Source organism: Thalassophryne amazonica, chromosome 11, assembly GCF_902500255.1.
Source record: "Thalassophryne amazonica chromosome 11, fThaAma1.1, whole genome shotgun sequence".
Lineage (NCBI taxonomy): Eukaryota > Metazoa > Chordata > Actinopteri > Batrachoidiformes > Batrachoididae > Thalassophryne > Thalassophryne amazonica.
Genome location: NC_047113.1, coordinates 7705414 through 7727049, shown reverse-complemented (window position 1 = coordinate 7727049; position 21636 = coordinate 7705414). Strand labels below are relative to the sequence as shown.

Sequence of the window (21636 nt, the reverse complement as noted above, 5' to 3'; positions counted from 1 at the left end):
CAACCATGTTGAGTGAATATGTTGTTTTTGTGTTTCGATGCTATATTTGGAAATAAAAGAAACAACCAGCTGTCATTGATCTAACTCCATGACCACAATGGGATTTTGGCAAACAGAATATTTGCAGTGCTGCTTTCAAAATTTAAAGAAGGACAGTTTATAGTTTATGGGTGATTCTTTAACTACGGGCACTATTGGCCTTGTAAATGTAATTTCCACCACACCATTGCCTTACAATATAACGCGCCTTGGGGCAACTGTTTGTTGTGATTTGGCGCTATATACATGTGCTCTGATGTCACTGTTTATCTCCATAGAAACTACCCAAACAATCTTTCATACAAACTGTTTAGGGACATTACAGTGTTGTGGTGGAAATTACAGCAATAGTGTGGGACAACTACATTTTGTTTAAAAAAATCACAACAGTTGTATGACATTGAATACCCCAATTATGTTTTGATTATTTTACTGATATTTTATTCAGAGATATTTTAAAACATTAGAAAAAAACGTTTCTTTACCATTCATTTTTATCATTGAAGATCAAAAGTCTGGGTGTGGGACAAGCACAAAATGGCAATATTTGCATATAATGATGCTGAAAAAAGGTGAAAAAGTCATCATAGACTACTAGAACAAATTTAACACACTTTCATTGTAAAGATAACTATAAAAGTGTGAAATTTCCCCTTTTTTCTGTTTTTCATACAATATGATCAAAGAACACAATAAGTGCCCGTAGTCTAAGAATCACCCTTATGTGGACAAAATAATCAATACTTGATTCAATAACTGGGTGGTCCTTGGAGACTATCGGTAAAATTTAATCATGCTCAAATTCAAACTCCTCTGGAATATAATGATGATGATATAATGATTTAGGATGTCCAGTCCAAATGTACTAAAAACAATTTCAATTTGTCCAGGTTTTGACATGTATAAGGATGTGTGACTAACTGACAACAGATGGAGTGCGACTCTACGTCTCGTCTCTGGTGGTCTTCAGTGATGGACCCTAATGTGTTGCGTTAGACTTGCTCTCCGTGTAAATGCTTTATTACAAAAGGGACAAACATAAGGTTTCTCTCCTGTGTGGGTTCTCATGTGTCTTTCAATGTCTCCTTTCCGCCCAAAATGTTTCTTACACACCGAACAGCTGAATGGTTTCTGTCCTGTGTGACTTCTCATGTGGAACTTTAAAGTTGCTGTCTGAGTAAATGCTTTACCACAAACAGAGCATACAAATGGTTTCTCTCCTGTGTGACTTCTGATGTGCCTCCTCAGACTCACACTGTATTTAAATGTTTTATCACACGCAGAGCAGTTAAATGATTTCTGAACATTATGGATTTTCTTGTGGACATTCAGTGCATTTTCATGTCTAAATGTTTTTCCACACTTGGAGCATTTGTGTATTTTCTTGCCAGGATTATTTTTTTTATCATATATATAGACTTCATTATTTTTATGAGTCTTTAAAGCCAATTGAGGTTCCCAGGGTTCAGTCCAGTGGTCTTTCTGTTCAGTCTTGGCTACAGAAGAGTGTGGAGTCTTGTCATCATGTGGGTTTATGCTCATTTCTGGTCTGTCATAGTCCTCAACATCAGTTTCTGCTTTCATGGGTACAGTTGAGCTGCTGGCTAAAGGTTCTACCTCTCTGGTCTCCTGATGTTGCCTTTGATGAAAATGATAGAAGGGAGGTTTTTCTTCATCATCTTCACTCTTTACATGCACACATACGAACTTAGTTACTTCTGCCTCCTGTTGTTTGATGTGTGGGGTCTGAGAGTCCTTTGGCTTCAGAGTAAGGCCAACATCCTGCTGGTCAGGGGGAATATCTTCTTTACCCACCAACACTTGTTGCACATCTGCAATAATAATAATTGTACATAATTGTTAATAATTGTAAAAAAATATTGCCAGGATCAACACTGATTGTCTCTATTTTCTCTACATATCTCTTCTGATGTTCAAGATCGAGCGCTTTTACTGTATCAGACAAAATAACTCGGCCATCCGCTGGCCACGCTGTGGTGTTCACAGAGCTTGCCATCCTTTATGGCTGCGTAAACATAGTCATGTGTTGCGTGTGACATCAGTGCACATTGTCTATACACGTTTCTGATACCAAGCTGCGAATCAGTTTCTGCTGTAACAAACAAACGTGACGGAGAGTAATTATAAATTGATGGAAATCTCCCACATGGCTGTAGGCCTGTTATGTGCCTTCTGGTGTTTAGTCATACACCACTGAATTTACAGATTTTTTTCTGAAAATGATGATGTCATCGCCTGTCATGTCTTTAAGACAGCATATGTTGCTCTACAATCTCAGTGTACTATTCTAGATTAATGCTGCAATCACAGAAGTGTAAATGACCTTTGTCAAGGGCATTGCCACAATACTAAAGCATTTCAGAACCCAAGTTTTGGACTTGCTGCTGATAACAGTCTGGATGGTACTTTTCATCTTTGATCCAGAGCACACTATCCATTTCTTTCCAGGAATTTATGGAATACTGATTCGTCTGACCGCAGTACACATTTCCACTGTGTGATGGTCCAAACCAAATACCTTTGAGCCCAGATAAGTCAACAGTGCTTCTGGACAAAGTCAATATAAGGCTTCTTTTTTGCACAGTAAAGGTTTTAGGTCATATTTCTGAATGTAACAGTATTGTCATGCTTTACAAAGGTTTCCTAAACTAATTCCTTGCCCATGTGGTTATGTCAGCTATTGATGAATGACTGTTCTTAATGCAGTGCTGTTTGAGGGATCAGAGATCACTTGCATTCATCTTAGGCTTATGGTCTTACCCTCTACTACAAAAAATTCTCCAGATTCCTTCAATTGTTTAATGATATCAGTGTAGAGAGAGAAGTATGCAAATCTCTTCTAATTGTTCTTTCAGAAACAGGTTTAACATTTCAGTCATTTCCTCACACACACACACACACACACACACACACACACACACACACACACACACACACACACACACACACACACACACACACACACACACACCATGGTCAGTGAGAATTCCATGTCTAACTGGCGTGCATTATTTTCGTGTATACGCAGACGTAGTTCGGCGAGTTAAGTCACTGTTATAATCACTCCGCTCTGGTCGTCACCATAGCAACGCACAAATCAGTTGGCGCAGATCAGCTGTGTTTTGACAGGTGAATGACAGAAACGCTATAAAACATGGATTTCCAAGTGTAAATTTAATATTTTGGCCAAAATAAAACGTTTTGCCGCCAGGGCTGCCCTTTGTCACCGGTTCTGTTCATTATTTTTATGGACAGAATTTCTAAATCCGAGGCCATGGTTCTTGACCGGAAAAAGGTGCTTTGCCCTCTTCAGGTCGGTGGAGTGTCCTTGCCTCAAGTGGAGGAGTTTAAGTATCTCGGGGTCTTGTTCACGAGTGAGGGACGGATGGAGCGTGAGATTGACAGATGGATCAGTGCAGCATCTGCAGTGATGCGGTCGTTGTATCGGACCGTCGTGGTGAAGAGAGAGCTGAGTAGGGGGGCAAAGCTCTCGATTTACCCATCGATCTACGTTCCGATCCTCACCTATGGTCATGAGATTTGGCTCCTGACCGAAAGAACGAGATCGCGAGTACAAGCGGCCGAGATGAGTTTCCTCCGCAGGGTGGCTGGGCGCTCCCTTAGAGATAGGGTGAGGAGCCCGGTCACTCGGGAGGAGCTCGGAGTTGAGCCGCTGCTCCTCCATGTCGAAGGGAGTCAGTTGAGGTGCCTCGGGCATCTTTTCCAGATGCTCCCTGGACGCCTCGCTGTAGAGGTGTTCTGGGCACGTCCCACTGGGAGGAGGCCCCGGGGAAGACCCAGGACACGCTGGAGGGACTACATCTCTCAGCTGGCTTGGGAACGCCTTGGGATTCCCCTGGAGGAGCTGGGGGAGGTGTGTGTGGATCGGGAGGTCTGGGCGGCTTTTCTTGAGCTGCTGCCCCTGCGACCCGACTCTGGATAAAGCGGAAGAAAATGGATGGATGGATAAAACGTTTGAGGAATGGAAAGAGGAGGAGAGCAAATGAGAAGAACAGCAAAAGCAACGGCATAAAGATTTAACATCGGACGAACTGGACAAGATTGAAGACGGGAAAGAAGAAGAGAACGGTTCTATCCCTGCGAGCTCCGCATCAAAACAGCGAGTGTAGTTTCTGGACTTGTTACAAGAGTTGGCCGCAGCTCGACACAGCAGAGAGGGGGGCAGTGTGAGTGGCCCAATGCGGCGATTACCGAGCCCGCAGACTCGGTAAGCACATCGGAGGCAAAATATCTTGAGACTGGTATAAAATAGTCCCAAATACTCACACATTTTTATCAAGTTCTGTTAACTCAAATAACGTGCATTATACGGTTCGAATGCACTGGAGCTTCACGTCGTGCATTCGAACCGTATAATGCACGGCTTCTCGTTGTTTAATCATCATATATACACATACATACATATACATATATATACATATACATATATATACATATACATACATATACATATACATACATATACATATACACATATATACATATACACATATATACATATACATACATATATATATATACATATACATACATATACATATATATACATATACACATATATACATATACACATATATACATATACATACATATATATACATACATATACATACATATATACATACATATACATACATATATATACATACATATACATACATATATATACATACATATACATATACATATATATGTGTGTGTGTTTATTACCTCATTACAGGTCCTAAATTGCCCCCCTCCCAATATTTATTCATTTATTCTTAGTTTTTTTTTTGGTGGGGGGGGGGGGGGGGTGGCAGGAATGCATGTACATCAACAAATGAAATGCAGTATACCACACGAAATATGAAATATCTTTGGTTCAAACAGTCTGCAATGTAATACAAGTCAAAAAGAATTACTGGGGTGAATTTGCATTTTCCATACATTCCATTTTTTTCCTGATGTGGGGTTGTTAAGTGTGGCTCATGATGGTTAATAAATTAACCCAGATGTGCTTCATGCTGGGTTGTTAACTAGTAATGATACTGACTAATAACCAAGTGTGGTTCCTGCTGGGTATTTAGGGAGGACAAGGTTTTTAAACATGAGTTAGTTTTAGAAAAATGCCTCTTACATCTTTTACTTTGACATTCAAACATCAAATTTTTAAAGCAGGTGACAATGTGTTCAAATTCTCATGTGATTTTACAACCCCTGGCAAAAATTATGGAATCACCGGCCTCGGCGGATGTTCATTCAGTTGTTTAATTTTGTAGAAAAAAAAGCAGATCACAGACATGACACACAACTAAAGTCATTTCAAATGGCAACTTTCTGGCTTTAAGAAACACTATAAGAAATCAGGAAAAAAAAATTGTGGCAGTCAGTAACGGTTACTTTTTTAGACCAAGCAGAGGGAAAAAAATATGGAATCACTCAATTCTGAGGAAAAAATTATGGAATCATGAAAAACAAAAGAACGCTCCAACACATCACTAGTATTTTGTTGCACCAACTCTGGCTTTTATAACAGCTTGCAGTCTCTGAGGCATGGACTTAATGAGTGACAAACAGTACTCTTCATCAATCTGGCTCCAACTTTCTCTGATTGCTGTTGCCAGATCAGCTTTGCAGGTTGGAGCCTTGTCATGGACCATTTTCTTCAACTTCCACCAAAGATTTTCAATTGGATTAAGATCCGGACTATTTGCAGGCCATGACATTGACCCTATGCGTCTTTTTGCAAGGAATGTTTTCACAGTTTTTGCTCTATGGCAAGATGCATTATCATCTTGAGAAATGATTTCATCATCCCCAAACATCCTTTCAATTGATGGGATAAGAAAAGTGTCCAAAATATCAACGTAAACTTGTGCATTTATTGATGATGTAATGACAGCCATCTCCCCAGTGCCTTTACCTGACATGCAGCTCCATATCATCAATGACTGTGGAAATTTACATGTTCTCTTCAGGCAGTCATCTTTATAAATCTCATTGGAACGGCACCAAACAAAAGTTCCAGCATCATCACCTTGCCCAATGCAGATTCGAGATTCATCACTGAATATGACTTTCATCCAGTCATCCACAGTCCACGATTGCTTTTCCTTAGCCCATTGTAACCTTGTTTTTTTCTGTTTAGGTGTTAATGATGGCTTTCGTTTAGCTTTTCTGTATGTAAATCCCATTTCCTTTAGGCGGTTTCTTACAGTTCGGTCACAGACGTTGACTCCAGTTTCCTCCCATTTGTTCCTCATTTGTTTTGTTGTGCATTTTCGATTTTTGAGACATATTGCTTTAAGTTTTCTGTCTTGACGCTTTGATGTCTTCCTTGGTCTACCAGTATGTTTGCCTTTAACAACCTTCCCATGTTGTTTGTATTTGGTCCAGAGTTTAGACACAGCTGACTGTGAACAACCAACATCTTTTGCAACATTGCGTGATGATTTACCCTCTTAAGAGTTTGATAATCCTCTTCTTTGTTTCAATTGACATCTCTCGTGTTGGAGCCATGATTCATGTCAGTCCACTTGGTGCAACAGTTCTCCAAGGTGTGATCACTCCTTTTTAGATGCAGACTAATGAGCACATCTGATTTGATGCAGGTGTTAGTTTTGGGGATGAAAATTTACAGGGTGATTCCATAATTTATTCCACAGAATTGAGTGAGTCCATATTTTTTTCCCTCTGCTTTGTCTAAAAAAGTAACCGTTACTGACTGCCACAATTTTTTTTTCCTGATTTCTTATAGTGTTTCTTAAAGCCAGAAAGTTGCCATTTGAAATGACTTTAGTTTTGTGTCATGTCTGTGATCTGCTTTTTTTCTACAAAATTAAACAACTGAATGAACATCCTCCGAGGCCAGTGATTCCATAATTTTTGCCAGGGGTTGTATATGAAATCTTCCTCAAACTGCATACACATTAATGGTGTGTGGCAAACGGGATGTTGATTTATTCTCAGTTGAGCTTTTTTTTTTTAATCAATGTAATTGTGGTTGGAATGGATTCAGTGTGCAAGAAAACATTTACATTGTTTTTTTATGAATAAACATTGAGCTTTGCATGAGTTATAGATATCTTAAATTATGTGTGTGCAAAATGTAGTGTTTTTAAATCAAAAAACACAACCACAGTGACAGTTTGCACATATCTATGTAGCCGTTTGCTCTGTGTTGTGGTTTTGACTCCTCTCACTCGCACCCCTCAGGAACAGAACTGACAATATCTGGCATGGGAGGTGGACACTCTGATCAGTCGGTCAAAAACCTGGGATTTGGCCTAAGCGGCAATAGAATCCCTTAGCTGTCGGGGGAGTGAGGCCTATTGACTATCATATACACAACTCCTGCTGGCCTCCGTCACATCTGCAACATTGATATCAGAAGTCTTCAATTTGTTCAGAATTCTTCTGTAACAGCTTTTACCATGAGAATTAAATTTGATCATATTACTTTGGTTTATCCTCACTTCATTGGCTTTCTGTTGGAATAAGATCAGATTTTAACATTGTCAACATATAAAATCCAAAATGGATTACTACCCCCTTGTTTGACAGATGGTGTCAAGCTATCCTACCTGAAAATACACCATTTGCAGATATTAAGTGAAGCAGGGTATAGATGTGTTTTTGAAATGCCCATTTTCAATGATTTGACCAATAGAAAAAGCATTTGAACATATTACAGAAACCAAAATGCCATTATTACACAGAACCTCAAAACATACATCTGCGCAAGTGTACGATAAATAGTCCATTAAATGACAACCTTATGACAAAAAGAAATACGTATTAGAAAAATATATGAAAACATTACCTTTTTTCTTGTATGATGCAATTCCTGCAATTGACAGAAGAATTATTTTATTTCAATAAAATAATAATTAAAACATCTACAGTATGTAATGGTGTCTAAATTTCTGACTTTTTCTGGTTCATAACAATGTGGTACTTCATCAGTCCAGTCAGACAACTGCCATAAAAAACAAATATTTATTGCAGCAGCATCGTAAAGTTTTGAGTTTGGCAGCAGGGTTCTGATCATGATCATTCTCATCCAATGCTTGTTTGTGATATGAAGGAGTGGTGATTAGACACATTTTTCTGCCGTGATCAGAGCCCACAGGCGGGTGCGAGGGTTTAGACAGGGCTTAGCAGCAGCACTGATGTGGCAGCAGTGTTGCCTGGCAGAGGAGGAGCTGGGAAATTGCTACATCTTAAATGGCTCGCCCGATTCATTTTAGAGGATCATGTAAAAAATGTGTTTTAGTAAGAGGTATGTAGTACTTAAACAACTTGAGTTGCCTGACAGAAGTAGCTTACAAGTTATGTTTACTCATTAACTTACTGATTTAAATTAAAAGGAAATTCCTGGGCCCGGTTTTATGAAGCAGTCTAATCTTGTTTAGTCAACTAAACTCAATCGACTAATTTTTTGACGTTAGTCGTTGCACAGAGCGCTTATTTGGCTGAAGTTTTGTGTAAGTTTTTAGCCTGGTACAGAGGGGGCTAATCTTATTTTAGTCGACAAGACTTCAGTGTCTTACCTCAAAAATGGCGGCTATCATGTACCACCACTTGATGAAACACTCAAAAGCACCCCTACGTCGCTCGTAGTCCTCCAGAAGGAGAGCTTCCTCTGCTTTTGGCCATGGTTGCAGCAGACGACTGTCATGATGTGTTTGTGACAGTTCTCAGACTAGCCACCGGGCGTCGCTGTTTACGCTGAGCAGCGATGTGTGCACAAAAAGGCTTGACAGAAGTGTAGAAGAAGAACTGCTAGGCTAAGAGGTAAGCACGTCCTTCTGCAGTTTGTGGGTGATTCTTTAACTACGGGCACTATTGGCCTTGTAAATGTAATTTCCACCACACCATTGCCTTACAATATAAAGCGCCTTGGGGCAACTGTTTGTTGTGATTTGGCGCTATATACATGTGCTCTGATGTCACTGTTTATCTCCATAGAAACTACCCAAACAATCTTTCATACAAACTGTTTAAAAGGGACATTACAGTGTTGTGGTGGAAATTATGGCAATAGTGTGGGACAACTACATTTTGTTTAAAAAATCACAACAGTTGTATGACATTGAATACCCCAATTATGTTTTGATTATTTTACTGATATTTTATTCAGAGATATTTTAAAACAGGAAAAACGTTTCTTTACCATTCATTTTTTTCATTGAAGATCAAAAGTCTGGGTATGGGACAAGCACAAAACGGCAATATTTGCATATAATGATGCTGAAAAAAGGTGAAAAAGTCATCATAGACTACTAGAACAAATTTCTTAACACACTTTCATTGTAAAGATAACTATAAAAGTGTGAAATTTCCCTTTTTTTCTGTTTTTCATACAATATGATCAAAGGACATAGTAAGTGCCCGTAGTCTAAGAATCACCCTTGTATGTGTCCTTAAATGTTAATAAAGCCAGTTAATGTAACAAAGGCTGGATAGTTCATGACAACGACCAACCCAGAAGTAAAATAAAACTGTCGCATATCAGAGGCATTTCTTGGCAACAGTGCTTGCGAGGCGTTATGCCTGTGAAAATCATCGACTTACGTAAAACAACTAATCTAGAAGTTTGGTGATATCTATTACATATACAGTTGATATCTATTAAACGTCATAATGTTAGGCGACTAACCATAGTCACCTATGTAAGTTTAGCAGACTAAAATATGAGACTGCTTTATGAAACCGGGCCCAGGATTTTTCAATACGAGAACAAAAACTGAGCCAGAGTGTTTTGTTTTTCTGCATTCTGCCCCAAGCAGGTGCTTTTATTTTTACACACCCACAAACAGAGACAGCGGCAGAAGACATCAAACACATCACACTTCCCACTCATGGAAATACCAACATTGCACTTACTAAACTGACTAAACAATTGAACTACAAAAACAATAAATCAATAAAACTAACAACACTGTTAACCTAACATGAACCACAGTAACAACATTTAAAACCAAAACACAAAACTCCCATGGTGCATTGCAGCACAATGTAGATTGTTCACTGTTGTTAGCTAATATTCCTCATTTCTCCAAAAATATTAGTCCTATCAACTTTACATTTTTGCAGCGTTCATCCTTGACTCAAAATACATAAGCATACCAAACAACAAATGTCAGCTCTCCCCAGTTTCTCTGTGATTAAAGCCACACACACACACACACACACACGCCGCTTGGCTATTAACAGATTAGTTACTAGGGAAAGTTACGTTACTTCTTAAAAAATGTTTAAATATGTCAATGAATTTGGAACTTTAAATTCAACTGTATGTTCAATGAATTCTAATAAAACTGAATATTGAGGAGGTGATGGTCTAGTGGTTAAGTGTTGGGCTGCAGACCAGAGGATCCTTGGTTCAAAACCCAGCCAGACCAGAAAAATCACTAAGGGCCCATGGGTAAGGTCCTTAACCCCCTAGTTGCTCCCGGTGTATAGTGAGTACCTTGCATGGCAGCACCCTGACATTGGTGTGTGAGTGTGATTGTGTGAATGGGTGAATGCAAGGCATAATTGTAAAGTGCTTTGAGCTTCTGATGCAGATGGAAAACTGCTATATAAATGCAGTTCATTTACCATTTTAAATATGTTTAATGAATTAAATGTACACCTTACAGAATAAATTATTAACATGAAACGTACACCAATCTAGACTATTTTAATGTTGCTGTGGGACAATGTGAGACAAGACACCTATCAAATTTAATACATGATTGCAGATATTATCATTAAAATGTTTCTAATAGTAGAGCAATCAAAGACAATAGATGTTTTAGAACTTTTGAAATTTATTGCACTACAGCTGGCCATCAAATAAATCTAAAATTAAATTATGCTCGTTCACATGTACATTCTTGCCTTTTTGTCTCAATAAGGGGAAAGTAATGTCCGTAGTTCCAGTTTTAAAATGCCAATGCTGCGTGTGATTCTCAATTGTTTGTGTGCACGAGCGAGTTGTCCTGTGGTGGGGGGGAACAAAACAAAAAACTCTGCAGCTCCTGTTCCTGAGAGGCTGCATATGGAAACGGCTTCAATGAGCTTAATTATAGTAACATGCCGCACTTTATCGTCAGTAGTGGTAACAGCATTGTAACGATGGAACAGTAATTACCCGTTACTGAAAAAAATAATGCCGGTTATTTTTAACACTGTTATTCCCATCAGTGTTTACGTCACAGTACTCTATGAAAATATACATGTATGCCTATTTTTAAGTACAGTTTCCGCTTCAAGTTGTTTGTCTAACCTGAATCCAAGTACACATTTGCTGTCGTCAAAATTTCCAAGTAAAGCCGATAATGTAATTTTTGAAGAAAAAAACAAAAAAAAACAAAAGACACTCATCCTCTCAACTAAAATAGGTTAAATTCAAAACAATTCAGCAATATTTCACAAACAAGGTTCAAGAAGCAAGAAATAAGAAAATAATCATAGCTTTATGTATATTTACCATGAACTTGTTGAAGATGTTTCCTGAAGGACACAGTTCGTGAAAATACTCTGTAGTTGCACAGTGGACAATGATTGTGGCATCTATGGCTTATTTTTGTGTCTTGGCAATAACATGCCACCACAAACTTTTCTGTAGAAAAGAGAGAAATAACAGTGATCCTGCTTGAACTATCATTTAAAACAAGAGCATACAGCATTTTATCTAAGATCATTTTTAGGTACCTGTACTGCCATCAAAAAAGTAGACAGCATCCCTCAGATGTTTTTGATGTAGATGTCCTGAAGAAGCCTCTATTTGCAAAGAGCAAAACATACACTGCAGACCAGCAAACTGAAGAACAGACTGGGCATCACTGAATACTTGATGAGAATCTGTAAGAAGAATTCATTTCAAATAAGATATTTCAGCTTAGATGAAAGATGTCAAGCTTTTTGTCATTATACACGTCTTTCATTTTAGCTTGTAGCAGGTACTGAAGTTTCACCGTGGAAAAATTGAGGCTAAAATATACAGGTGCATCATAAATACTATGAATCTCTCAGCCTGATTGAGTCAACACAGTACATCATGAGGAAGACTGCTGACTTGACAGTCGTCTAGAAGACACTCATTGACGGTAACCCACAGAAGGTCACCGCTGAAAAGGCTAGCTGTTGGCAGTGTGCTGTATTAAAGGATTATTAACCAAGTGTGTATGGGTAAATATCAGACCGAGGTGTCAGTCCGTGCGCAAAACACCGAGGTCTGATATCCCCGTATATATATATATATATATATATATATATATATATATATATATATATATATATATATATATATATATATATATAATCACGCAAACTTATAGTACCACCCAAATATGCTGCTGACAGTGTTGGGTTTGTACACTTTCTTCACCTCCATGAAGAACTTGTGAACAGGTGGTCCAGTCCTTAGCTGGTAAGCTTTCAAACTGTGTGTTTTTTCCAGATGCCGTTTAGATATTTATGGAGTACGATCATGCCCAACTTCATTTTTATAATCGTGTTTTTAGCTTCCTGGTTTGTAATGAAAATACACGTTGTGGACTGACTGTTATGGAAACCGGTCCGGATATAGGAAAATATCTGACTGGTAAATCAGCCAATCAGAGAGCGCATAGCATCACAGCCATATAATAATAAAGCATATTCATATCCCTTCCAGCCAAAAGCTGGAAGCGAAAAGTGTGGTAGGAAACAATGCACAAGCAACAGGATGACTTGAGCATATTGTCCAGAAAAGCCTTGAGAATAGTGTCAAGGAAAGCCAATTCAAGAACATGTGGAAGCATCACAAGGAGTGAGGCTGGAGTCACTGCATCAAGAGCCACAACACACACACACACGCATGTCCAGGAAATTAACTATAAGTGTTGCATTTCAAGTATCAAGCCCCTCTTGAACCAGAGACAATGTCGGAGCATCTTAATGGGGCTGAGGGGAAACAGAACTGGACTCCCATTGAGATCGACATCTCTTTTGCAAAGGAGACCTGGACAATTATAAAGTTTCCAATTCACCTAACCTGCATGTCTTTTAATATGGAAGGGAAACCGGAGCACCTGGAGGAAAACCACGCAAACACGGGGAAAACATGCAAACTCCCCACAGAAAGGCCACAGGTGCTGTGAGGCAACCGTAATAACCATTAAGCCACTGTGCTGCCCAGATGAGCTGAAGGCTGCAATCAAAGCAACCTGGGCTTCTATAACACTTTAGCAGTGCCACCGGCTGATCTCCTCCATGCCACACCACATTGATGCAGTAATAAGCTAAATATACTAAGAACATAGTTTTCAGAACTTTAACATTTCTGTATTATAAATTTTTTTTGAACTGATCTCATGAAATATTCAATTATTTTGAGATATTCATTCATTCATTTTGAACTGCATATCCAGGTCCGGTTAACAGTGGGAGTAAAGCAAGCAGCTTATCCTCGAGCAAGTCCTGTAACACTTCCTGGGGGATCCCAAGCCAGCTGGGAAATATAACCTGTCCAGCATGTCTTTGGTCTTCCCCGGGGCCTCCTCCCAGTTGGACATGCCTGGAAGACCTCCCTGGGAAGACTGCCAGGGGCATCCTCACCAGATGTCTGAACCACCTCAACTGGCTCCTTTCAATGCAATGAAGCATTGAAGCGATAGACACAACAAGGGCTTCAAGATGTACAGATTCCCTTCAGAAAGAAACATTTGGGAAAATAAAGTCAGCCATGTGGGATGAAAGACGACATCATCGTCAAAGTTTTGAGAGGTAAATTTATTGTTCCGTCCCATGTACATTAAAACTCACCTAAACCGTTATCGTATAAACCAGATATTCGCAGTCACCAGACAAAAAAAGTCCCAATGTTTTTGTATTGTCTTCCATGTAATAAACGTATGTAACGGATTTTGTATAATGGATTTTTTGCTCACATCAGACATCAAAATGTCATGTCCAATCACAATGTATTTCCATTAAAAACCCCGAGCAGTCTGGACGTGCACAGTAACAGAGGCACAAATTAAAGTTCAGCGCTCTGACACTCGCTGATTTGAGAGAAGTGGGACCGGAGTCATTTCCCTGATTTTTAATCAGGGAAATGACTAGAGTGCCTATTTTAATATGATGGCAGACGAAGCAGTGAAAGCAGAAAAGTGTCATATCGCAGCCTTCTGTGTCTGATTTAACAGGTGCACGTCAGGCTTTGGCCCCAAGTCTGAGCACGGCATGAAAAAAAATAAAGGGTCGGGCTTTTAATCACGGAAATTACTCCAGTCCCACATGCGAGTGAAAAATCCGTTGTACAAAATCTGTTATATACAGTGTTTATTACATGGAAAACAATACAAAAACTTCGGGACGTTTTTGTCCTGTGACTGTGAAGATATGGTTTATACGGTGACGATTTAGTTGAGTTTTACCCGACATGGCACTGAACAAAGTCAGTTAAAACTTTGATGATGATGTCGGCTTCCATCCCACACAGCTGACTTTATCTTCCCAACTGTTTCTACTGTTTGGATCTGAAGGGAATCTGTAAAGCCCTTGCTGTGTCTATTTGTGCATCCAAATGCCCAAAAACGTAATTTTCAGCAAACAAATAAAATAAAATAGTTGGATTTCCATGCATACAGATTAACAGCGAACGCCATTTTGAACCGAAGATGGCACCATGAGTCACGTGACCAGTTTTTTTGACTCATCGATGATGTCGTCACTCTCACTCTAGCCTGTCTATGGACCTTAGCCTGACAACCGGCCCTGAATTGGGCCACATACTGGTCTCTCTCTCCTAGCCTGTGAATGGTTGGCGGCCGAGACGCTGACGTCAACCCATGCGTCAGCTTCAAGTTGATGTGGCATGAGCGCTGCTCTCCTATTGGTCGTTTACGAGGGAATTCCAGCGCTGTTCTATCGGTCGTTTAGGAGTGTGAAATCTCACTCCAAAATGGAGGCCAGTATCCGTCCCAATTCATAGCGGTCGGCTCTAATTAACCACTCTGTAAGTCTTATGGAAACCGATGAAGTCCCAACACATCCCTATTATATATTAAAAGTATTTGAATTGAACCGAATTTATTAGGCACACATATGCTTAACAAAAATCACTCGTACACAAACAAACAAAACTCAAAGACAAAGTAGTTAAAAAAAAGAAAAGAAAACAATGTACATAGTTCCCAAAAGGCGTAGGCAGAAGCAACGCTTATCAACGCCTACACCCCTCCGTACAGTCAAACCAGGCTATGTGCCTGATCATGAACGAAAATGTCCAAACAAAATCTAAAGTGAAGTCACATCTTTCCCAAACAGCTCCTACAACCCCTGGCAAAAATTATGGAATCACCAGCCTCGGAGGATGTTCAGTCAGTTGTTTAATTTTGTAGAAAAAAAGCAGATCACAGACATGACACAAAACTAAAGTCATTTCAAATGGCAACTTTCTGGCTTTAAGAAACACTATAAGAAATCAGGAAAAAAAATTGTGGCAGTCAGTAACGGTTACTTTTTTAGACCAAGCAGAGGGAAAAAAATATGGAATCACTCAATTTTGAGGAAAAAATTATGGAATCATGAAAAACAAAAGAACGCTCCAACACATCACTAGTATTTTGTTGCACCACCTCTGGCTTTTATAACAGCTTGCAGTCTCTGAGGCATGGACTTAATGAGTGACAAACAGTACTCTTCATCAATCTGGCTCCAACTTTCTCTGATTGCTGTTGCCAGATCAGCTTTGCAGGTTGGAGCCTTGTCATGGACCATTTTCTTCAACTTCCACCAAAGATTTTCAATTGGATTAAGATCCGGACTATTTGCAGGCCATGACATTGACCCTATGTGTCTTTTTGCAAGGAATGTTTTCACAGTTTTTGCTCTATGGCAAGATGCATTATCATCTTGAAAAATGATTTCATCATCCCCAAACATCCTTTCAATTGATGGGATAAGAAAAGTGTCCAATATATCAACGTAAACTTGTGCATTTATTGATGATGTAATGACAGCCATCTCCCCAGTGCCTTTACCTGACATGCAGCCCCATATCATCAATGACTGTGGAAATTTACATGTTCTCTTCAGGCAGTCATCTTTATAAATATCATTGGAACGGCACCAAACAAAAGTTCCAGCATCATCACCTTGCCCAATGCAGATTCGAGATTCATCACTGAATATGACTTTCATCCAGTCATCCACAGTCCACGATTGCTTTTCCTTAGCCCATTGTAACCTTGTTTTTTTCTGTTTAGGTGTTAATGATGGCTTTCGTTTAGCTTTTCTGTATGTAAATCCCATTTCCTTTAGGCGGTTTCTTACAGTTCGGTCACAGACGTTGACTCCAGTTTCCTCCCATTCATTCCTCATTTGTTTTGTTGTGCATTTTCGATTTTTGAGACATATTGCTTTAAGTTTTCTGTCTTGACGCTTTGATGTCTCCCTTGGTCTACCAGTATGTTTGCCTTTAACAACCTTCCCATGTTGTTTGTATTTGGTCCAGAGTTTAGACACAGCTGACTGTGAACAACCAACATCTTTTGCAACATTACATGATGATTTACCCTCTTTTAAGAGTTTGATAATCCTCTCCTTTGTTTCAATTGACATCTCTCGTGTTGGAGCCATGATTCATGTCAGTCCACTTGGTGCAACAGCTCTCCAAGGTGTGATCACTCCTTTTTAGATGCAGACTAACGAGCAGATCTGATTTGATGCAGGTGTTAGTTTTGGGGATGAAAAATTACAGGGTGATTCCATAATTTATTCCTCAGAATTGAGTGATTCCATATTTTTTTCCCTCTGCTTGGTCTAAAAAAGTAACCGTTACTGACTGCCACAATTATTTTTCCTGATTTCTTATAGTGTTTCTTAAAGCCAGAAAGTTGCCATTTGAAATGACTAGTTACCACCATACATTTTCAGTAGTAAGGATTCAAGTGTAGCAGATTATTCATACAACACACAAACTCAACCTGTTTCATCAGATACATACCCAGAGAACACCATTTCTTTATATAAATTTTTGAACCAGTTAATATTTAGACATCGTCTGAGTTCCTCAGGTAGATTATTCAATTTTTTGGGGGGCCACAAATGGAGACACAGAAGCATTTCCTGGTCGTCCGAGCACCCACAGTTTTAAAATGATACAAACCCCTTAAATTATATATTCCTTCTCTTTGCGTAAAAAAATTCTTGAATTCTAAATGGCAATTGCTTATTTTTCACTTTGTACATCAATTGAACAGTCTTGAACGTTATCATATCATAGAGTTTTAATATTTCCGATTTAATGAACAATGGGTTGGTATGATCACGATACCCTGCATTGTGGATTGTTCTTAATGCTCTTTTTTGAAGGATGAATAATGGTTGCACTGTAGTTTTATAGTGATTGCCTGAGACTTCAGTACAATAAGTCAGGTAAGGTGCAATCAATGCGCAATACAGTGTATGTAGTGATTTACCATCAAGAATGTGCTTCACCTAAAACTGCAATACTTTTTGATACTTGCTTTTGAATATGAGCTTTCCAGCTGATTCTTTCATCAATAATCACACCTAATAGCTTGATCTCTTTGACACATTCTATGTTTACCCCAAGTATATTTAACTGTATGTGTGTCTTTTTTATGATTTCCAAATAACATTATTTTAGTTTGCCAGTGGAAATTTTGCCGGATATGGCAAACACGCACCTAGCGCTATTTGACCGGATGTCCTTGCTGACTGGCTAGTTCAAATGACATCATCGCAGAGTTTATTTCAACATGGCGGTGTCCACGGCAAAGTTGAACTGGACGATATTTTGTCGTACGCGGCACCGGCAAAATGGCGGATTGCGCTGTTTTGCCGGCCGGCAAAATTTATTCACGACGGAACAGAGCGGCCGCGGTCGGGTGGGAACTTAAAGGCGATCAGAGTTTAAGATCTCCTTATTTCACGTTCATGATAGTAGCTCGATATTGGTGATTTTCATTACTGAAAATTGGCATATTTTACCATTCACTATTTTCAGGGGTGGACTGATCGAAGATTTTGCAGACATGACACTGACAGAGAAAAAACAGGATAAACACACGTGCCGAAGTGGACTTCTGCATTTTCGTTTTTATTCTGTCTTGAATTTGCAGGTTTTGGAAATCACAAATCTAACAGATTATTTCTGTTTACTGTGGCATTTTGAATGTTTTATCATGTTAGCTACACAAAATGAGGCCACTTAAGGCCAAAATGAAAAAAAAAAGAAAAGTTGTTTATCATCCCCATCCGAAACAGAAAATTACCAAGACTGCAAAAAGTATCCCCACCGTGCCCGAAATTATTTCCACAGCGTGGCGAAAAGCACTGGTGGAAATAATTTAGGGCACGGCCATGTCATGTTTTAGAGCTGCTTTTAGCGATGGCACCCAAAACGGCATAGAATCCCTCTGCCAGTTGGTGATTTTCTGTTCCGATTCAAACGACTTTATGGCACCCAAAAACGGCCAGTGGAAATAATTTCAGGCACGACTATGTCACGTTTTTGAGCTACTTTTAGCATCCGAGAATCCCTCCGCCAATAGGTGATTTTCTGTTCCAATTCAAAGGACTTTATGGCACCCAAAACGGCCGGTGGAAATAATTTCGGGCATGACTATGTCACGTTTTTGAGCTACTTTTCGTGTCCGAGAATCCCTCCGCCAGTAGGTGATTTTCTGTTCCGATTCAAAGGACTTCATGGCACCCAAAACGGCATTAAAAGATTAGCACCAACACTCAATGCTGAATGCACCTCCATGTTGAACTAAACTCTTCGATGACATCATTTGAACTAGCCAATCAGCAAGGAGATGCGGTCAAATAGCGCTAGGTGCATGTTTGCTGTATATGGCAAAATATCCACTTCGTTTTAGTTTTAGACCAATTTAATGACAGTTTGCTAATATCAATTTTCTTTAGGGGCTGACTGGAAGATTTAACAGTAAATATTTGAAGGAAAAAAAAAAAAGCCCATGAAAGTTTGCCGAATTTCCGCATCAGACTTACAGTGGTTAATTAGGGCCGACCATTCACAGCCGGGCCGGTTGTCAGGTTCACCCGACCTCCAGAATTGGTAGGTAGTAAAGGTGGGCGGATCGATCCAACGATGGTGGGTGATTCTTAGACTACGGGCACTTATTATGTCCTTTGATCATATTGCATGAAAAACAGAAAAAAGGGGAAATTTCACACTTTTATAGTTATCTTTACAATGAAAGTGTGTTAAGAAATTTGTTCTAGTAGTTTATTATGACCTTTTCACCTTTTTTCAGCATCATTATATGCAAATATTGCCGTTTTGTGCTTGTCCCACACCCAGACTTTTGATCTTTAATGATAAAAATGAATGGTAAAGAAACGTTTTTTCTAATGTTTTAAAATATCTCTGAATAAAATATCAGTAAAATAACCAAAACATAATTGGGGTATTCAATGTCATACAACTGTTGATTTTTTTTTTAAAACAAAATGTAGTTGTCCCACACTATTGCCGTAATTTCCACCACAACACTGTAATGTCCCTTTAAACAGTTTGTATGAAAGATTGTTTGGGTAGTTTCTATGGAGATAAACAGTGACATCAGAGCACATGTATATAGCGCCAAATCACAACAAACAGTTGCCCCCAGGTGCTTTATATTATAAGGCAATGGTGTGGTGGAAATTACATTTACAAGGCCAATAGTGCCCGTAGTTAAAGAATCACCCTGGTATTGATATTGAAAGAGCCTCGTGTAAAAAGAGCGATACTCAAGCTTTTCTTCTCTCCTGCACACACTGACTGCTGCGCACGCAGATTCATCAAAGTCTACTCTCTGTCTGTAAGAGCAGCGCTGCGCTGTCACACAACATGAAGAAGCGCACCCTTGTATTGTGGTTTGTCAGTCCTCTACCCCAGGAGAGTTTAAGTTGCGTTGAGTGATTTTTTTTAAAACAAAAATGTTGATTGTGATAATAAAGTATTTTGTTGTCATGTACAATGTTTGGCGAAATTCTATCCTAGGTCTTTTTGATCCTTTGGATCGATGAAGCTTAAATATGAAAAAGTATCGGTATCAGCGATACTGGGCCTGTATTTACTTGGTATCGGATCAATACCAAAATTCCCGGTATCGCCCACCTCTAGTACGTAGCGTCTGTCATTGGTCAATACAGGTCCCGTGATCACGAAACTACGTACTTGTGCGCGTAGATTCCTAAACTACGTCAACCACTGACCCAAACCACAAAGCTGCGCTACGTACAAATAAAATTGGGCACGGACTTTTTTTTTTTTTAGTAAGAGAAGGGAAACAAGAAAACAAACCTGCTGTGTGCACGCGAACCTCGGGGTTGAGAACAGCGTCCAGCAGCTGTCGTTCGTTATCTTTAGACCGCCAGAGTTCCTCCTGGTACTCTGCTATGGTTCTTTCAAACAGGCCGAATATCTCCTCAGCAGCTGCAGCTAACCGCTGCTCCACCAGCGCCCTCAGCACACGGACTTTAGACATTTTTCTCTGCACAAAACGCACCAAATTATCTTACTCCCTCAAACACTCACTAATTAAGAAAGTAGCTTCAAAAAGCTATATGGCAAAATACGTGATTTCTTTATCTTGCCCCCCTTTTTTCCCTCTCCCTTCTTCTTGTAATTTATTGGCGGTTGGCATCCGGAATGTTGCATTACCGCCACCAACTGTGCAATTGTGTAACTACAGATGTGGAGCATCGACGAAGGAGTGACAAAATAAAATAATAACAAATAAATAAATAAAAATAAAGAAATAAACAACTAGATAAATAAGGTCAACTAAATCCTATCAAAAAGTCCTGTGTTCTTAAGGAATTTAAACACAAATCTCCAAGCTGATGGCACACAGAAGTAGTCCCTCAAGAGAGAACCTGGTCTCCCCCAGTTCTTTGACCTCCTCTAGCAGTATACTTCTTTCTATGCTGTACGCTTGGCAGGCTAACAGAACATGATGAACAGTCTCCACGTTCCTGCAGTTAACACACTGACCCGTAGCATGCTTGCCTCCCGACTTGTTCCGCTTCTCTGGTGATTCCATAATTTTTGCCAGGGGTTGTATATGTGTGTACTTGAAACATGCTATGTCAGTCTTATGTGCAAAACCATGTCAGAATAGTATCTTTGTTTCTGCAAGTTTGTATTTTTAGCAGCATTGACTTGTTTACAACACCTGTTTCTTGTTTGTTACATTCGGAATTTTCTGGGACTGCATTTGCCAAGATTTGAAATCAAAAATAGTTGCCTCTAGGGACTAGTGTCTACACATAAGTATCAATAGACCATATGCTAATTTACTGAATTTTGAAAGTCAGAAAAGGAAATCAGAAAAGCTATCTGGGACCTCAGAAAGCCCATCTGCAATTATTGCTTGATCTCCAAAATCAGTCTATGCAAGCGAAATTATGTTCAGTATGAGTGCCACTTTCGAAAATTAAATTCATAATTTATCCTAAACTTATGATCTGTTGTTTTTTCAAACTTGTGCAAAAACAAATCTTGAGAAAAAAATACAGTATGCGATACTTAATAATTATTAACAGCCTGTTCTTTCA

General features: G+C 39.2%; 1 protein-coding gene across 1 annotated transcript; it reads right to left on the bottom strand.

Annotated features, from left to right (window-relative positions):
* Positions 1-673: 673 nt before the first annotated feature.
* LOC117519973 (zinc finger protein 39-like) lies at positions 674-20678 on the bottom strand. The gene is made up of 5 exons (XM_034181267.1): positions 20381-20678; positions 11764-11913; positions 11540-11671; positions 7883-7906; positions 674-1871 (listed from the first exon to the last, which is right to left on the bottom strand). The coding sequence occupies exons 1-5, from the start codon at positions 20562-20564 to the stop codon at positions 1006-1008; spliced, it is 1356 nt and encodes a 451-aa protein (XP_034037158.1). The 5' UTR covers positions 20565-20678; the 3' UTR covers positions 674-1005.
* Positions 20679-21636: the final 958 nt, after the last annotated feature.